Source organism: Balearica regulorum, chromosome 7 (genome assembly GCF_011004875.1).
Source record: "Balearica regulorum gibbericeps isolate bBalReg1 chromosome 7, bBalReg1.pri, whole genome shotgun sequence".
NCBI lineage: Eukaryota > Metazoa > Chordata > Aves > Gruiformes > Gruidae > Balearica > Balearica regulorum.
In genome coordinates, this window is record NC_046190.1 from 23,135,704 (window position 1) to 23,154,443 (window position 18,740).

The 18,740-nt window shown below is 34.9% G+C and overlaps 1 protein-coding gene across 6 annotated transcripts in view; it reads right to left on the reverse strand.

Annotated features, from left to right (window-relative positions):
- The window catches only part of PPP3CB (protein phosphatase 3 catalytic subunit beta), a 50,764-nt gene that overhangs the window by 8,806 nt on the left and 23,218 nt on the right, over window positions 1-18,740 (reverse strand). For 2 of the 6 annotated variants that reach the window (XR_012836368.1, XM_075758563.1), the window contains exons 6-12: window positions 16,868-17,007; window positions 16,693-16,770; window positions 16,501-16,595; window positions 14,696-14,821; window positions 12,542-12,619; window positions 7,940-8,024; window positions 6,923-7,020 (exon numbers count right to left, since the gene is read on the reverse strand). Coding sequence is in view for 5 of the 6 variants with exons in the window: in XM_075758563.1 (XP_075614678.1) it covers window positions 6,923-7,020; window positions 7,940-8,024; window positions 12,542-12,619; window positions 14,696-14,821; window positions 16,501-16,595; window positions 16,693-16,770; window positions 16,868-17,007 (700 nt within the window). In the remaining variant the exon portion in view is untranslated. Of the gene's footprint in view, window positions 1-1,289; window positions 1,320-2,979; window positions 3,008-6,922; window positions 7,021-7,939; window positions 8,025-12,541; window positions 12,620-14,695; window positions 14,822-16,500; window positions 16,596-16,692; window positions 16,771-16,867; window positions 17,008-18,740 lie in introns of all 6 variants that reach the window. The other 4 variants (XM_075758565.1, XM_075758562.1, XM_075758561.1 and 1 more) reach the window with 4 other exon arrangements.

The window sequence follows — 18,740 nt, forward strand, 5'->3', positions numbered from 1 at the left end:
AGCAAGTGCAGTGGAGGCAAAGCAGCAAAGGGTTACAAAAGTAACGGTAGATTTACATCCTGCATACGCACTGATGGCCCGATCCTGCAGTTTTCATGTGCGCAAAACTGCGGGATGTGGTTCACGTTCTGTGCTAATCACGTGGAGGATGGAAATGGACACGACCACAATCACGGAGTTAGCACTGTGGTTAAACAATGGTACCATTTAAATACAAATGTATTTAAAGCATAGAAAATAGGTGTCATTTTGCTACTGATTATTTTAATGAATGAGGTCTGTAGCTGAATTTAGACCTGAAAATGGTTGACCACATAATAAGACTGAAGTCTTTGGGATGAAATAATTCTTTGGAGATTTAAGTACAGCTTTCCACTCACAACAACAGGACCTCTTGCACGTGTGTGTGAGAACAGAATATGGCACTTGTTTATATTTTTGGAGATCTGACTTCCTTAATTAAAAAACAAAGAATACAGTCATTAAATGGTGCTTTGCGACCAAATCTGAAAACCCCCACAGGTAGCTCTCTCAACTGCTATGTGTTTGTCATTCACTTCATTGAATACTGAGCTAGAGGAAATCTGAAAAGACAACAATCTGCCATTAAATACTCTGACCACCAAATAATTTGATGACATTCTGCTCAATCTCACTAGCAAAGGACGTATATACAACTTATTTAGCACAGAAGCACCGATAATCTGTGGAATTTGATACGCCTCGTACTGGCAGGATGGCGTATATACTGGAAATAAATTTGGTCAACAAATTACGTTCAAAATCTATAGAAAAAACATTACATTTATACATCTTGCACTACCAGATGTGTTACGGAAAGTTAAAAAAAAGTATGTTCAAAACCATTAAAATAGATTCTATGAGAAAAGGCATGCATAAACAACCCTTCTTCCACATATAACCCCCCACACAATCAAACAAAACCTTGCAGTTGAATGTAGAAAAAAAAAAAACCACACTAAACACTACCATTTTAAAGACTTCAAGACAACACCACGTATCACAACATGCTATTATACAAAAACCTACTGCATATTTTGTAAAAACAAACAGAAAGACCAAAAAACCCCCAAGAATTTCCCTAAAATATTAAAGATAATCATCATCCTAAAGCCAGAAATGAATGTTACATGTAAAAGGGATGAATCAATGCAGTTGATTCATCTCTGCTTGTGCAAGTTGAAAGTAACACACACCCACACAGAGTACTTTTGAATTCCCTCCCAGACACCACAGATCTCTGCCAATGGCAAAGACTCTGATCATACCTTTTTCAGCCTCAATTGCCTCTACAGTGGCTGTACAGAAGTGAGCAGATGCATGCAAAATGAATGAGAAAGATGAAGAGTGTAATATCGCACAGCAGAAAAGGCAATGATCAATTTAATATCGTATGCTACGCCAGATTAGATTACCGTTATTTAAAATGACAGTTAAGGTTTTGAGGGGTAGTTTTAAAGCGAAACTTCTAAATTTTAACTAATACCATTTATCGACTACAAATATATCAAAGCAACACTAATTAATTAATGTTATTAACTGCACATTTCTAGAAGGTTTTTTGGGTTTGGCTTGGTGGGTTTTTTTAAGACAGCAACAGAAAATTTCATTTGATGTTAAAGTTGTGGTACAGTTTTAAAAAAAATACTAAAAATCTATTTGAGACTACTATTTCTGAAGATTAAAATGTACTATGAGCTTCTTTGAATTACCAGGAAGGCCGCTAGAAAAATAACACTATCAGTGTTCTAATAATAAGAAATTATTTTTCTCTTTATGCTTAGCTCCCTGAAGTTTAACTAGTAGTTCAATTTCACGCTGTATTTTAAGCTAAAACGGGTATCTCTGAGAACTGAACTGTGAAATTTAAACCATAAAAGACAAACCTAGCAAGTCATATTTACAAAGTCTTGTAAATTGTTTAGTTGAATCAACAACAAACTCTACAGCAGGAAGAGGTCTGGATTAACATAGTTTTGGTGGGTGAATTAAATGCGAATATGAAGAAAAATCTAGCTTACTAGCTGTTTTCCAAACTAAATAACCATGACATCTGCTGTAATTTCTTAGGTGTAAGATCTTTCCCAATTGTTTTAGCTCTAAAAGTCAAAGCTTTAATGTAAGGTTATTAGGATATCAGAATCAAAATAACCTTTGATTAGGGCAGACTTGCTAAAGAAACCACTTAGAAGTAAGACATAAACTGCAGCTAAGTTTCAATAATGGTAACAGCTTTTTACCTCCCCTACTATCTGCCATGCCACTAATACTGTAATTTCAGAAATATCAACAAAAAACAGAATACAGAGTAGTAAACCTACTACTGTAGTAGTAGTGCTTGATACATATTGTTAACAACAAAAATCATACAAGACCATGTGAATGGTGGGGAAGCTAGCTATGTAAGAAAATATGGCATAAGATCAGAATAGAATTCTTTAAAGAATTAAGTTTATTACTTCTTATTTCCTATCCAACAGAAACCAGACACAACATTCCGGTTGCCTACACTATGCCTACACAATGTTGTTATTTATCAATTGCCTACATTATTCCTTAACCTCACTGTTGCATTAAATTATAATTTCCACTGAGATATCATAAAAAAAAAAGTTAGATACTTTCATTAATTGCTACTAAAATAATGTGGAATACATAAGGATAATGCAGCATTTTAACTTTTACAGACTGCACATTTCCATGGTATCAAAAAAACCCCATTTCCTGCCCTTAAATCTACAGAGACAAGGGTAATTCCAGAATTAAATAAAGAAACTTGAATGGATGGTTATTTATGTTTACGTTAAGGGAAAGAAATGTTCTCAAATTTTAAAAATAAATCAGTTTAAGAATTATTTTAGAAAGTCACCAAATACACACTTTCATACTACCATCAATTTGCTATACAAGTACAAAACTACATAAAAAAAGCCACCTCATTTCACCATTTCCTGTTACCTGTGAAGTCTTTGTTTTCAATCTTTTCCTGAAAAGATCATGAATACTGATTTATCTCTGTAAATTATGTAGCTTGGTCATAAATACAAATTTCAAAATTTACTCCTAATTCAATCTACTTGTAGTACTATTATTCCAAAAGATCTTGGAATACACATCACAGTTAAGAAAAAGATAATTTTCAACTTGACATAAAAGAACAAACTGACTGGAAAATACAAGCACTTAAAAACCCCCACACTGTAAAGACTCAATTTGGAAAATAATTTTGTTGGATTCTCTTTTGCAGGTACACCTAAATTAAAACCATGTTCTGGGTAGACCCTGATAAACCTCAAATAAGTACTGTATTGTACTAACGTAACAGGTAATACTGAAGTCTTTGCTCAGAAAATTCTCGACTTGAGAGCAAATTTTAAGCGACAGGGTCCAAGGAAATCAGTGGCATTTCCATCCTCAGTTCCAGCTCTCCCTCTGCTTTACTTAGGGGACAGATCTGGTACAAAATCCTTGCCAACTTTCAATATAAACCCAAAAACTATCTTACTGCCCCTCTGACTAATAGCAAGGGCCTCAATGAAAGCCATATTTGGCTAGTTCAACTCATTTCCATAGAAGTACTTACAATTTTTAATTTAGGCTTGTGTTTAGTGTGTTTCTGAGTATGGCTTTAGGTGTTTGGGTTTTTTTTTTTAAACAGATGGTGACTCAATTTGGAAAACAATTGTGTTGGATTCATTTCACAGAATAAGTCACCAGGAAATGCTACTTTAAAGAAGAGTACTTAATATGGTCTTTAATATTTCAGTTACTATAATGCAAGCAACATAAATTAAAAAAAAAAATCTACATGAAAAAAAATTTAGAAACATATCAGGCCATGATCTCCCAAAGTCTATTTTTATCCTAGTACATTAAAGCTATCTAATAACGACCTATTTTTTTTCAAAAATATATCCATATATTTCTGGGGGACAAAAAAAAATAATCATGTATTGACTTCTTCCATAGGATGTAGTTTTGCACTTTTTTCCAAGATTATCTTTTTTAACTTGTTTATCTTGTTTAACCCTTTCACTACAGTTAGAATTTGTATTTTACCCTCAGACTGCTCTGTTTCGCAGTCAGAATTTGTTTGAGCATCGCCCCTAAAGGAGTTGTATTAGACTAACACGTTTGGTGCCCCAATCTGCATTACGTCAATGCCAACAGGCTTCTCTCCTCTGAGAACGGCACTACCTCAGCAAAGACAGCAGGTGTGGCTGAACTAATTCCTGCAACAGTAGTGATATTTGCTAAGATCTAGTACAGAATATGTTACTGACATTAAGAATTATAATAGGCATATGTGCAAAATTTGCATATGCATTGCCTTAATGGTAACTTACATATATATATATGTCTATATATATACACTTGCCCTGATAAAAAAAAAAAATCAGAAATGTAGATATACACTCCAATTTCTTATGGATTTGAAAGCTTCCTATAGATTTAATAGCACAACTAGACCTCTTCTCAATGTGCCATTGAAAAATGAGCACTCCTAAGATTGAAATCTGGAAAACCCGGGGCATATTGGTAAATTTTGAGAATTTTCAAGCAAACAAAAGATTTAAAAATCCCCTACAATTAACAGTATGTTCTTTTATTTTCTCAAATCTAGACTAGTTTAAATTATTGATAGTATATTGATCAACATAGTATAAATACTTCAAAAAGTAATTAAATATTTGTAGTTAGAAATCCTACTATACTATCAGTGATAGTACTTTTGCCAAGAATATGAATTCACTGATACTATGATGGTTTAGAAAACTATCAATTAGTGAAGTTTTATTTTATTTTGGTTTACTTCTAGCTTTGCAGTTGAGCACAGTAATTTGAAAACTTCTACTTTTTAAAGATTGAAACAATAAAATTCTCATCAGTAAGAAGTTCCTGCAATTCAAGGAGAACTAACAGTTGGCATGAGTTACTTTGAACAATCAACATGACTAAACACATGAGGTATATTAATATAGCACAGCAAGGAATATTGCCATCAAAAGTTCTAGTCAAGAAAAAACACACACCCACAAAAATCCAAAATGCATTCTGCATACTTTCCAAATGTCCCACATTTTCAGCAATGGTACAAGTCCTAAGTTTTATTTAAAAAAAATTTTCTAGTCAGTTTGATCCTAATATTTGTAATGCAACATCGATAAAAATCTGTTAAATGAGTGAGAGGAATGCAGACGCTTTTTTTTAAAGCATAATAAAGTATCTTATTAAACAATGAAAATTAAAACTAGAACATATGCTTTCGGAATAGTTGGATGGATTAGGAAACATACACCATTTCTTGTTATAGACATTCACAAAACAATCACATACATACACTGGACATATAAACTTGCTTGTAGACATTATATGTCCACTGAAAAATGACTTAAAATGTGACATTCATGTTTCAAAGCTATTAAAAAACAGCTTTGATAGTTTCATAGAAAATGTAGTGAAAGGCTTTTTAAAAAAAACACCCTACATAGAAAATTTAAAAAATTTTAAAAATTCAAATAATCAGCCTAAATCACAAAATGAGAACAACAGCTACTCTTGGAAAAGAGATTGTGCAAAAAGTGGTATTCACATATCATAGTCTTTGAATAGTTATAAAATTCAGTGGTCCCATACAACAGTTTTATACTTTCTATTAAAGCCTGAAGATGGCCAATAAAAAGTCTTTGAATAATTTATGTTAAGAGTGCTGCTGATATGAAGTCCATTTTCAGACTGGTATAGTTTAGTTATCCACCATTGTGAACAGAAACCTGGACTTCATTCTTTTAATACATTTGGTATAATCTCATAGCATTCGCCCTAAGCCTAGTTAATCATTTACGGGCCTCGTGAAAAATACGATCCAATGATTGAACAAACTAAAAAAAGAAGAAAAACCTTTTACAAAATATTCAATGAGCCAGATTACAGGTATATTTTGTATAGAGTTCTTTTTATTTTCATGCAAAAAATATATGCACACTTAATAACACCCTTTTATTTTGATTTATTTACAAGTTTTAAATTCAATCCCTTTATTCTCAACTGATTTTATAACAATTACTGAATATTTTTTCAAGTACATTATTGTTCAAAATGCACAGACAATGTGCAGCAGCAAATGCAGCAAACCTCAAAAACAAGGTGCTACAACATTGCTTCTACATCAAGAGACAGACAAGTGTCTGGGATAGTGGTTTAATTTTAACACTTATACAGACATACATCTATACCTAGAGAGAGACAGACAGATCTAAGAAAGCAGCTACATCTGCAGAGGAAGGAAACAGCATGTTACAAGGACAATTCAGGGAGGTCAATTATACATAGAACATTTGACAAACAACATAGAGAACAAACTTTGGCATTAATTACCAGGGTACAAAACATAGCACATTTCAATCTATCAATGGAGTGTAATATGGAACTCTGCAGCCTGTAGCTGTTTGTTAATATTACTATCAACAAGTATTTGACATTGTCAATGAAAACACTAACACATCTATAATAAAACCATTTTTATGGAAAGCAGACAAGTAATGATGAAAAATTACATTGCCATTTTTGTATCTGTAATGATCAAATGCCTCAATACCAGATCCAGAAGGTCACCTCACTCCAGGCATCTGCGCCACCTGAAAAATTGTAAACTAAGGAAGCTCGAAGTCTGAAAAAAGTGGCCTGACACTGCTGAACTCATTTGCTTTTAGTTTTATACCCTGGTTAAGTATCCATTTCACATTGCCTGATTTACACATAACACTATGCTCGTATCAGCCGCTAAGACAAGAACTGAAAAGCATAAGAAATTCCCTGCATGCATTATGTGTGGTGTTAGCAAAAGAGTGAGATGTGCCCCAGTCCATCTGAGGCACAGCAAGTTGCATAACATCATTACCACTTTGCAGGGTCTGTCGTCCTCCAGCCAACACTCCACTAGGTAACATTCCAGTGGGAGTCAAACCCTTGAGTGTCAGCACACTTTCACTCTCCTCCCTGGTGTGAGAAAAAAAAAACAACAACAAACCCTTCAATATCCACTCATGATAACCTGTACTGAAGTAAAGTAAGGGATAGGGAGAGGAAGACCCTATTTTTGCGGTACTTTATGCATGTCAAGACGAAATATAAATTCAAATTCAAACAACTAGAAAGGGAAAAATATTTCTATTCCATACTGGTCTTTCCTCTGCCCAGGAGTTATAAACACTGATTACTTCTGAACCAAATTCTGAGCAATTATTCACATGCAGGCTCATTAGCTTTGAAATTAGCACGGAATGCCTCATGAGGTACTGAATATATCTCAGCGCCATAAAACAATCCACAGTTCTGTTCAAAGTGTCTATGCTTCAGGAAATACCAACTGTTAAAAATTATCCCTATTTGAACAATTATGGTCTGTGGAAAACTATACATTTTGGGTAAATGTGATTATGAAACCTCTAGATCTGGACAGGTACAAGAAAATGGTATTTTTTAAAAGCTGAAAACAAATCAAAAAAACCCCTAAACAAAAAAAAACCCTAAACAAAAAAAACCCAAGGACCCTAGTCCTCAACTTTCTGGTGTGCCAGAAATTTTCCAAGCCATTCCTCACCTCCTCCATTACACCCTTGATTTCAATCTATTTTGGTATTGTCTTTCCAACACTTGTAATTAATGGCTGGACAAATAACTTGTAAACTAAAGGTCATATTCTCTAATTTCTTGAAACATGTCTCAAAAATAACTTAAAAATATTCTTTAGCCAAAACCACCAACATTGGTGGGGTGCATCAATATGCCAAACAAGATTCTGATGCACTATGATGTCCCTGAAAAACATTTGGCATCCACTATCCTGGAACAGAGACATCTTTTCCTAAGATACATAGTAAGAGAGGGTTTAGGAATGCAGAAGTTGTGCAAGTACCTGAGAACAGAGAAGACTCTTGCCATCTTGCCAATTGCACGAATTTTGTTTCTGATTATTTCTTTCCGTGCGGCAGCTGTACCTACTTTCAATGGAATAAGAGAGAGTCTCAAGCTCATGAGTATTTACAGGGGCATCATTTTAAAGTGCATCGAATTCAACACAACTGTTTCAGTTCAGTACTCTTCACAGGAGGCCAGTACCCAAGGGCACAAAGTTATAAAATTATGGCTTCAGAATGCCATCAAAACCATCATCACCTCTGTGTCCACAAAACACACACAAAAAAGTTTAGAATGTTCACAGTTATTTCTTAAACCTAGCAAGTATCTAAATTTACAGCCACTACAGTGTAGTAACTATCATAACTCATTTGCCTAAATTTTACACTTATAATTCTTCACTGACATCTATCTATATCAAGATGTAGGCATGCAGCCCAACACAGAAGCCAGAGAAATATTAAAGCCACAAAAAATAAAGATTTGTTGCTAATTCTTACACAGCTGTCCCAGAGAAAACAGTAATTTGTTTGCTTTTTTTTCTGTGTCAACTCCCCAAAACACACACCCACAAAAAAACCCCACAAAATAAAATGCCAAAGAATTGCAGTTTACCTCCCTTACCACCTAAGCCTAAGTCCTCTATCATCTTAGGTTTGCATCATTTGCAGAAATTACAAATGCCAAAGATCTGGAGTAAATACTGCATATTCCACAGAGCAGAGATATAGCAGGAGGCAGGCAACTGGGAAGGAGAGCCACCTTTGCCTGCCTTGACATTATAAAAACAGAAGCTCCTTTCTCCAACACTTGGTGTTGCTGGTTTGTTTCAACATATAGAAGTAAAAGTCATCCTTCCCCTCATCCTCCTTTTTACTGACTACTGAATTCCACTAAAACAGTACAGGCAGATGAGGAGGTATCAAAACTAAAATCCTTACTTCTCCTTAGCCATCAAGGAAGAAGAGTATTAATCACACCAAGATAAGAGTAACTCAGTCATACTTTGAATTTAACCCCAGGGAACCTAAAGTGAACAAACTCAGACAGCTCTGTTAGGTATTCCAGATCTTCCATATATCATTGCTATTCAACCTTGGGAGAAAGGTACTCATTAAAGTTGCCAAACTAATTTGCAAGAATGTAGAAGAGAGGATCACAGAAGTGGGCAGAGGAAAGCTGCATATTCACAAATTTGTCTACTTGCACTCAAAAAAGGCAGCTGTGGAAGAAGCCTTTTTTCATCTTTGCTTACTACGGTTTAGTTTCCACGAGAGCACATACACTCTGGCACAACAGAGTCACCCTTTTGTGACCACAGCTGCAAGAACGCAAGGCCTTCTGTTGCACAAGAGTGGGTAGACTTCCCACCCTGAACACCAAACCAAATAAAATACAAAAGATAAGGCATAGAGGGGCAAACAACAACAAAATCACACAAGGAGGAAAATGTATAGTAGCTACAAAGAAAAAAGGGAGCAAGAGACAAGCTTTCTATGAACACAATGGAAGTGTCTCAGGGTACGACAAGTATCTGCCAATTCGTCTAAATGAAATGAAAAAGCCAGGATTTACCGAGTAAAGCTTTTTTAGGCAAAGGAACAACTTTAATGAACTGCAGACACTAAATAAAAACAAAACAACAAAACCCCCAGAAAGCTCAGGAAAAACTTTCAACAGGATAGGTTGAAACATTCAATTTTTAGTGAAAATAATTTATTTAAAATTTTAACTTTAAATTTTTCAAGTTCTAGAAGTTTTTACTTTCTCTCTTTGAACACTATTAAATAACAGCTTGAGGATCTGGAATGAGAAGGGGACTCTCAGAGTTTTTGAAAAGGCTAGGGCTAAACGAGGGACCATCAATATTTCCCTACAAGTCCCTCAATTTCCCCCCTACCTACACCTATTTGAGGGCTACACTGCTGCAGAGCTGGAACATGCAGGCTGAAAAGATTTCAGGCAGTGCCCATATCTCAACTCTGGAAGGTCCCTGTGCCTTAAAAGGAGAAAGACTGAGTTTGGGTAGTTTTGGTGTTTGTTTGGTGAGTTGGTATTTTGTTTGCTGGTTAACATTTTTTGGGTTTGGTTTTTTTCATTGCCCCAGCCCTCCAGAAGCAATGCAGCCGAGACAAAAGGCCAAACACATTACTCCAGGCTGCAGCACCGCACTAATGTGGCCACTGAATCCTGATTAGTTCAGAGAGGAGACAGTAAGGTGGCAACTGCTCGCAGAAGAATGTCTTGATTACACCCTAAATTAGAGGGGATATGACAAAGAACTCTCCTGTTCTCTGTTCCCAATGACTGCACAAGAAACAAATTCTGAAGCACTCATACTGTTATGTTCCAAAGAATTCACATAACTTTTAGAAACATCTCTATAATCTAAGGCATTCCCAAGTATTTGAAATATTCTTTGGAAGTGACAAAATTATACAGAAAGCAAATTGATTATTAGGGTAAGTAATGGTCAGAAGAATTTTTCTGCAATTATCTACCCTGGAATTTCCCAAAAAACACCAGGTGGTAGACCATGAATTTAAGTTATTAGGCTTCTTTTTACATTTTGTATCCAGCCATCTTCAAAACTGCACATACAATCAAAAAGTACCTTTTTGACATCTCAGTTGAAGGGAACTAAAAGTACTATACAAACCAGGTTTTGGAACATTGTATAAACACATTCCATGCACAATCTTAAAAAAAGCTCACGATAAAATTATTAAAGAGCAAGACAGACAACTGAACGCTCCCTACACATGCAGGACCAAAGATAAAATTTTAGAAATAGGTAAAGAATGAAATTCTACAAAAAAAGGAATGGAAGAAAGGAGGAAAAAAATTCATGCACAGAAAGACAGATGTCTTGGAATATGACTTCTGATAACACAATACACAAGCCTTTATAAACATCCCAATAAAATGGGTAATAATAGTAAAATGCTACATATGTTTCTCAACAGAAAGGTATTTTCTGCATTAATACTCATACTGCCAGGTTCAATGAAGTCATATTTCAAAACATTCCTACTCTGTCTGGTCTGTACCTTTTTTATTGCCATATATGAGTCGCTCTTCAGATGGAGAGTCCAGAAAAAAAGGAAGTGAACGATGGAGAAAAAGGTGAGTGAGACAAATAAAATAAAGATATTTAACTTGGCAGTGGTAATAAAGAAGAAATGGAGAAGAAATGTGAAAAAATAAAATGGAAAATTGCAACACTTAAAAATGCATTTGTCGAACAAGAAGTGGAATTGTTGAGTGTATTTTAAAATTTGACGATAAACAAGTGAAAGCTTGAAAATCAACAGTTAAAAAAAAAATCCATTCACATAGAAAGATAAAGCATAGACAGTACCTAGGTGGCATTAAGAGATGCATCAAGCAAAGAAATTGTTAAAGGAGACAGAAGAATAAAATAATTCAAATTAGGAAATTGCAACTATTGTACTAAAGACAGGACATATGCACTAACTGATGACTGCACTTATGCTGGACAACCTAAATCCCAGCATCTCATTATACCACCAAACTCTACCCTGCAAATGCTTGGTGTAATTGCTTTATGCTCACTCTAGTAGGATTACTTGAATGGAAAACAAAAATTAACTGTTTGTAGGATCACATTTGAGACTATTTCTAAGTTTTCACATTTCTGGCAACAATCTAAATGGCAGCAAAGTTCAAGTGGCTCACAACCAATGCGTTCCAGTCTAAAGCACACAGCTGCTTAGCACAACACTATTCTGTCAACGAATTCAAACACAGTAGTTATCAAACATTAAGAATGGGGTCATGTCTCTAATATCTTTATAAATATCTTTACTGTTCCTCAAAGGCTGCTGAAACGTTCCTTCCCTCTCCCCCATCAAACAATCCATCAAATCAGTTCTGTTATTGTATAAAATGAAGCAAGTCTGGGAAACTTTTAGGTGTGACATTAAGTACTACTGTAAAAAAAACAACAAAACAAAGTGCGATATGCTAGGTCCTCATGTTAATGTTGCTTCTTAATCAACGTGCTACAGACATCTCCTTAACAATCTACTGTATCATAGTTTACAAGACAGAAAGATGTTATAATTAATTACAGAAATACATATGATACAATGTACATATAAAAGTTCTCCTGTTATGCTTTAAACTCAGAAAGACTTAAATTTGTATTTCATACTTTCCGTATAGTACTTTGCCTTAAGAAATGTTATATCTGACTTTCACCTACATCAACTCTTTATTGAAGAGCCGTCATTAAGAAATTTAAGATCTTGTAATAAATTTATTGTAAATTTTAGTAAAGTAAGTTTAGTACGTTTCAAATTTCAAGTGCCAAGAAATTCTGCTGATTTTCCATGAAAAGTTTCAGTTTTAAATTGAAATCAGATATCAGTATTTGCAAAGGATACCACTACTGCTTCCAGATCACAAACACAAAAACGCAATTCCCTTCTCTGCAATCCCCAAAGTGTCATTATCCAAAGAAAAATTTCAAGGTAATTTTCTTCAAATTCCGGGTAATATTACACCAGTCTATGTTAATTACCGTTTCACAGTTATTACCATTAAAAAGAATAATATATCTTAAAGTAAACCCTACCGTCAAATTGATCTTCTCCCTCTGTCATCAGTTCATCATCAGAGCAAATGCTCAAAACATTCACCAACATTTCTGTTACTGTACAGGAAAAAAAAAATCTTAATTAATTCCCTGTAGAATTTTAAAGAATTCCATGCACACAAGATGTAACTAGTCACCAGCAGCTATAGTGAACGAACTTCCCACATCATAGCCATTGCTCAGTAATCTGCTTTCAAAAATACATTGTTTTCTTGATGTGCACTGTCACAGAATTAAAAAAGCTCAGAAAAATAAGCAGCTAAAAATTATACCACCTAACAATCAAAGAACACAGCAGAGTTTTATCTCCTGTCTTACAAGGAGTTCTTTTAGATAAGAATTCTCTTCTTGTATATTAGTATTTTTACATTATGGTAAGTACTTGAACTAGTTTTTATGCAAAATTTACTTAAATATTAAAACATTTTGACTGCTCAAATTTAGGTTTAAAACGAGAAAGCTATTCCATTCCTGGCACCTGCAGGCATGCAGCAGAAGCACTGAAGCAGAAAAATATTATGAGATATACATATATGGTGCAAACTACATGTTTTTTCAAACTCTCCTTAAAAACACTGACATACTGGATGCACAAACTTGTTTCAAAAGGCTTGTATTTTCTTTCTCCAGGAATCTCCCTATTCTGCCACTCAATCTTTCCCATGTATGTCAGACTCTTTCTTAAAACAGCCAAACTTCTCCTCCCCTTCAAGTGTTCAGAAAACTATTCCAGAAGCTCAGTCAGACGGTTAAAAACCCTCTAAATTGTTGTCTGCATTTACTCATGACTAATTCATACAATTCCTGTTATCTGCTATGGTATTCTTCTCCATTCTTGGGAAAGAGTAATTCTAATTAAAAAAAAAAAAACAAAACACAAAACAACAAACCAGCAACAAACCCTGAACAAATTATTCTGATTTTGATATGTTCATTGCAGACCAGACAATATTGACACTGCATCCTTCATCAAAACTGGAAGCACGTATTTGTCCAAAGGCAAGACAAACTACAAGGGTCACAATTCCAGCAGTCTTAAGCATACAGAGGGTCAATGAGCAACTTAATGGTACTTGGTGTCTCATTGCCAGCATCATAACAAAAGCAAAATAAACAGTACTAACATTTTCAACAACAAAGGGTTATCTACTGCACCATCAGGTAAGAGAGACAGAAGCAAAAAATCTCCTTTCAAATGTGAGGTCCTTCCATTTAAAAATAAAATTGTTGAGTGGTTAGCCACAGTGAACAGCATCCAAATTATTTGCTTTTAACTGCTCACTAAAGACAATATAAACAAATATAGAATCCTAGGTTTATATGGCTGTAAATATATTGTCTCCAGAATACTTTTCAAAGAAATTAAAGAGTTTTCTGTCATGGAAGGATTTTAAACAGACTCAAATAGCCTCTAACCTCATTGCTTTTTAACTGAAGACTACTTGGAGCCCCAGTGTCCTAGATTCAGTTATCAACTTGGGGTGGGGGGTGAGGGGGTGGAGAAAAAGAAAAAAAGAAAGAAGGATCTGTGCTAAATTATCTTTTTTACAAGAAAAATCATAACTGAAAAAGTTATTTTTAGTATAGGTCAATCTGTTATAACTATATAGAAAAATAAAAATTTTACATCAACATCTCAATATAGTTTATACCTATAACTATACAAGATTAATAATATATGTAATCTAGCATTTTGCAGAATATGAACAATTTTCATATTGACTTCAAATGCAGTTCAAAGAAACTACTTAACAATGTAAGTATATACCCTCAATGGAAATTATAATGTCTGTTAACACCTCTGCTTTATTAGTTTTAACTATCTTGACTGAAAAAGGTGAAGAAAACAACCAAAACCTGTAGAACAGGTTGTATTTCATTCCATCCTTTCTCAGAAATGGCAATTTCAGATGCCAAACCCCCCCTCCAAATCAGTTTAATAACTTTACCAAACCTTCTTTGTAATTAAGCATCCAAGAAGTCTAACTGGTAAAGACAAATACAGACACCCATTTTCACAAAAATTATGCAATTAATCCTTCACTGGTAAAAAAAAAAATAAAAAAAAAATCTTCCCAACATCAGTCTGGAAGAGCTGGGAAATAAATTCATTGATGTGTAACTTTTGCCTACCTTTTTCTCCAACAAATGGCAAAGACCATGTGAAAACATCCATAAAATTTGGTAGCCAGTAAGGATGAGGAGAACAATTGAACTGACGAATATTCATCACATTGTTTTCGTATTTTAATACAGCAGCTAAAATAAAATTCAGACATTTTGAAAAGAATGTTTAAGACTTGTGAGTACCACAAAATTAAAGTCATAGGTTTGTTTTAGTTCTATTTTATACTATAGACAAAATAATCCCAGAGATACTCCCTTCTATTTCTTCACAGTATTTACAGGACAGCTTTCTAATGTAGGACTTCGGAATTTTTTTTTGCACATGTTGCAGTTTAAGGTACTGTTACATGACAGTATAGTTCTGTGCTATCCTATTATAGGCCTGTAACAAACAAAAATTTTTAAAAGGTCCTGAAAAGGTGTAATTTCAGCAACTTAGACAAAATCCTAACTCAGAACAGCAGCATATCCATATTCAGGTTTTATTCTTCATATGTGTCTCCCTACGTTGTAAGCCTGGAGTAAAACAATAGACATACAGAAGATCAGGAAGAAGGGGAAGCACAGAGAAACAAAACAGAAAAACAGAAGCATTCTAAAGCTAAATAAGCATTGAGTGCATTTTTCCATACTTCAGCTTGCATTACACTGGGAATAGCTGATGTGAAAAAGGGTTCTTAAAATGCAATATCCACACAGATGGTGAAAAAAATGTAAAAAGCCAATTTAAGCTATTTTTATTTCTCCTTTACTTTACAATCAGTGCAAGTAACAACAGCCATCTTTTCCTCTATAATCACCCTACATAAGTGGTATGGGTTGGGGGGGATGGTTCTTTGGAGGTAGGTGGGAGAAAATGTAATGTATTTAATAGAAAAGAGGTCTTAGTTTCAAAGGAACACTATTTGAACATTTGGACATCATTCATTCATGTCATAATCAAAATGCCATACTCTAATGTCATACTTGAATTTCAGCAGGCTTTATTTTTAATTATTTCTGTTGCCGAACTTTGTTCTCATCTATGAATATTATTAACTCACAGTTAAGCTCTTCTCTGTAATTCTGACTTGTAAATCTGTCTCCACACTACTAATCATGCTTCTCCTGTGCAACTTAATTTTTGTCCATCCTCTGCTTAAGATAAATTCCTTCTGTTGTACAACTCCCTAATAACATTTCCAGTGGTGATCAGTATTTAGATCAGTACTTGCTCTTTCTTGATTTCCCATACACAGCCATTATGACCTTGTACCATTAAAAAACACACGCCTTCCATGTCTCATTTCTCCCCAGTGACCACCACCTATTTATAAGCACGGTGGGTTTTGGTTTTTGTCACCACAATTCACATTCCTGGAGTTCATCCGCATGTAATTTCTTCTGTCCAGAATCAGACTCTCAGATGCCGTGATAGACGGCACAAACCACCTTATGCATAGGCTGCTGATGAGTGCTTCCTCCCTTCCTTCCTTAGGTCACAAACTAAAGACAACCAAAGGAGTGAAAACTCACCGCACAGGAAAGTCTTCCCTGACTGGAAAATACTAGGCGATACATTCACAAGTACTAAATAGCAACAATACTTACTAAGGAAACATTTGCCCACACTTGTGCTTCAATGTACCCTTATAGGAGATCATCATTTATGTCACATGCTGTGCTCTTCCTCATAACATAACTTTTATGAATGGATTTTTTTTGTCCTTTAATTTCTTACCTGGCAAAAAACTGTTGATAGTAGATGACATATCTAGTAAGACATTTTTATTTTAGTATTACATGCAGTTATTATAATAACAAGTTCTTACCTTTATTATTGTAGACATCCAGGTAATTAGGTGCTGAAAAAATTGTTATTAATGATGGAAACCCTGTAGTTTGACTTTTCCTGTACATTCTATAACTGCAAAACCAAACAGATTATTTTACATCTTGCAGCAATAAGCAATTATTTTTTATTCTACACTGTGAATAATTTCTTTAAGGACACAAATACTTACCCTGCATCTTGTGCTTCATGTGCTCTAATGATTGACAATAAATTATTATTTTGCAAAAATTCACAAACTGCTGGATAGCTGTGAAATGAAAACAACTATGAGTAAAAGAAACTCTCTTAAAATATGCAGCAAGTGTCAGCATTGAAATATCAAATAGATCATAGCATGCTCTCACCTATAAAAGTATGAGCATCCTCTGACTGTATTGTGACTGAAATGCTCTTGTGAATTTTCACTTCCAAAATCTTCTGAAGGATCTGACCACAATAAGTCACACATTGGTCCAAATGCTGGAGGCTCTTTGAATCTATCTAACTGTTTGAGAAAAGGCAACAGCACAAAGACTCTTTGAATATTAAATCAGTAAGTTTTACACATTTGTTAAACTACATATCCATCAATACCAAGTGTTTTTAGAATAAATCCCAACCATATCAAAGAGAAGTAGTTTCTGTATATTTTTTCCTCTCCTCCTCATGAAATAAGGCAGAGGCATGCCAAAAGAACCAAACCTGTTAAGAGCAATAAGATTTATTAGTTGTAAAAAGAAGGGAGATAAATTCCAGACTGATGGATATGTGTAATACAAGGTCAAGTTACAGACAAGAACAAAATGGTACTTTTTCATGCACATGCCATATCTACCAATCTGGAGACACTACCAGGAATTAGCAGAGAGAAACAGTACAGAAAACAGGAATGAAAGAAGAAAAGCATGAATAATTAGCACTGACTAGAAGAGACTAAATATATCATCAAAAAACCCTCCAACCCCCAACCAAAAAGAACCCTGAAACACCCATCTCCATAATGGATCAGTCAACAATGTAATGAAGAGGTGACTAGCTTAGCCATCTTAGACTTCTTTTGTACAGGCTTTATTTCTCAGCTACAGCCATTGTGAAATGGGCCATAAGCATTGTGGGAGATGTCTGTCTGTGTTTTCTTTCCTCTAGCTGCTTCTTTACAGACTTCCACTTGGAAACACCTGCTTTAGCAGCCTGCAACTTTTCTAGTAACCACAGTGAGAAGGGGCAGAGGTAAGGAGGACAGTGCATTTGTTAACATAAAAGGAAAATACCCTGCTTAAGTAAGTAACAGTCAATCAAGCTGATGTCCCAGAAATTAAATTAGATATCCCAGATTCAATGTAAAGTTTATTTGATCGTTATGTAGCTGGAGTTTGTTCACAAGATGATTTTATCCAAGAAATGTAGGAACAGTTCTTTGATGGACAGTGCATTTATCTCACTTTACCTCCCATACCAAAGAAGATGACTTTGATGGTACTAGAGAACACTTAACTCTTCATGACAGGTTCGAAGGGAGGTTTGGTGAGCACCTGGTGAATTTGAGTCTAACGGTCCATAGGAATCCATTCAAATATGGAACCAGCAGTAGTGCCAAGCTCTCTCATGCCCTGGAAAATCAGAGCTCCCGAGGCTGCCACCTGTAACATAAGTGGAGAGGTCCAGATCTTTACAAATTCCTGCCAGATAATGGCAAGGCAGGTATTAACTGAAGTTGTTGTTGGAATTTATTCAATATTAAAAATCCAGTGGTTTAACATTTCCCACACTGGATGATAAACCCAGTATGGAATATTTCTTCAGTCCATCAACTTCTGCAAGTACCTGAATTTCTGTAGATTAAACCATCAAGTTTCTAAACCTCCAGCAATCAATTTGGGTCCAGAAGCTAACAGAAGCATTCACACAAGGAAGATTCAATTGTTTGCCGATTGATGTTTCCTGCAATACAGAAGGCTGAAAGTCTAGAAAGCATTTCAAAGAACTTTTCTAGAGTTATTCTTCAAGGATTTTCCTTATGACTTTGGCCAAATGGATAGAGACGTTATAAATAAAAAGTTTTGGATGCTGCAAGCAATGCACATCTCTCCCAGACTACTTTCTCATAGCATTGGAACAATAATGTAGCCATTTCTTGAAGTAAGGAGTTCAATTTATAAAAAATACATATACTTACATACACACCAAATTAGTGTCTCCTTCACTAGACAGTCTACCAACTGGCATGGTTCTCAAGAC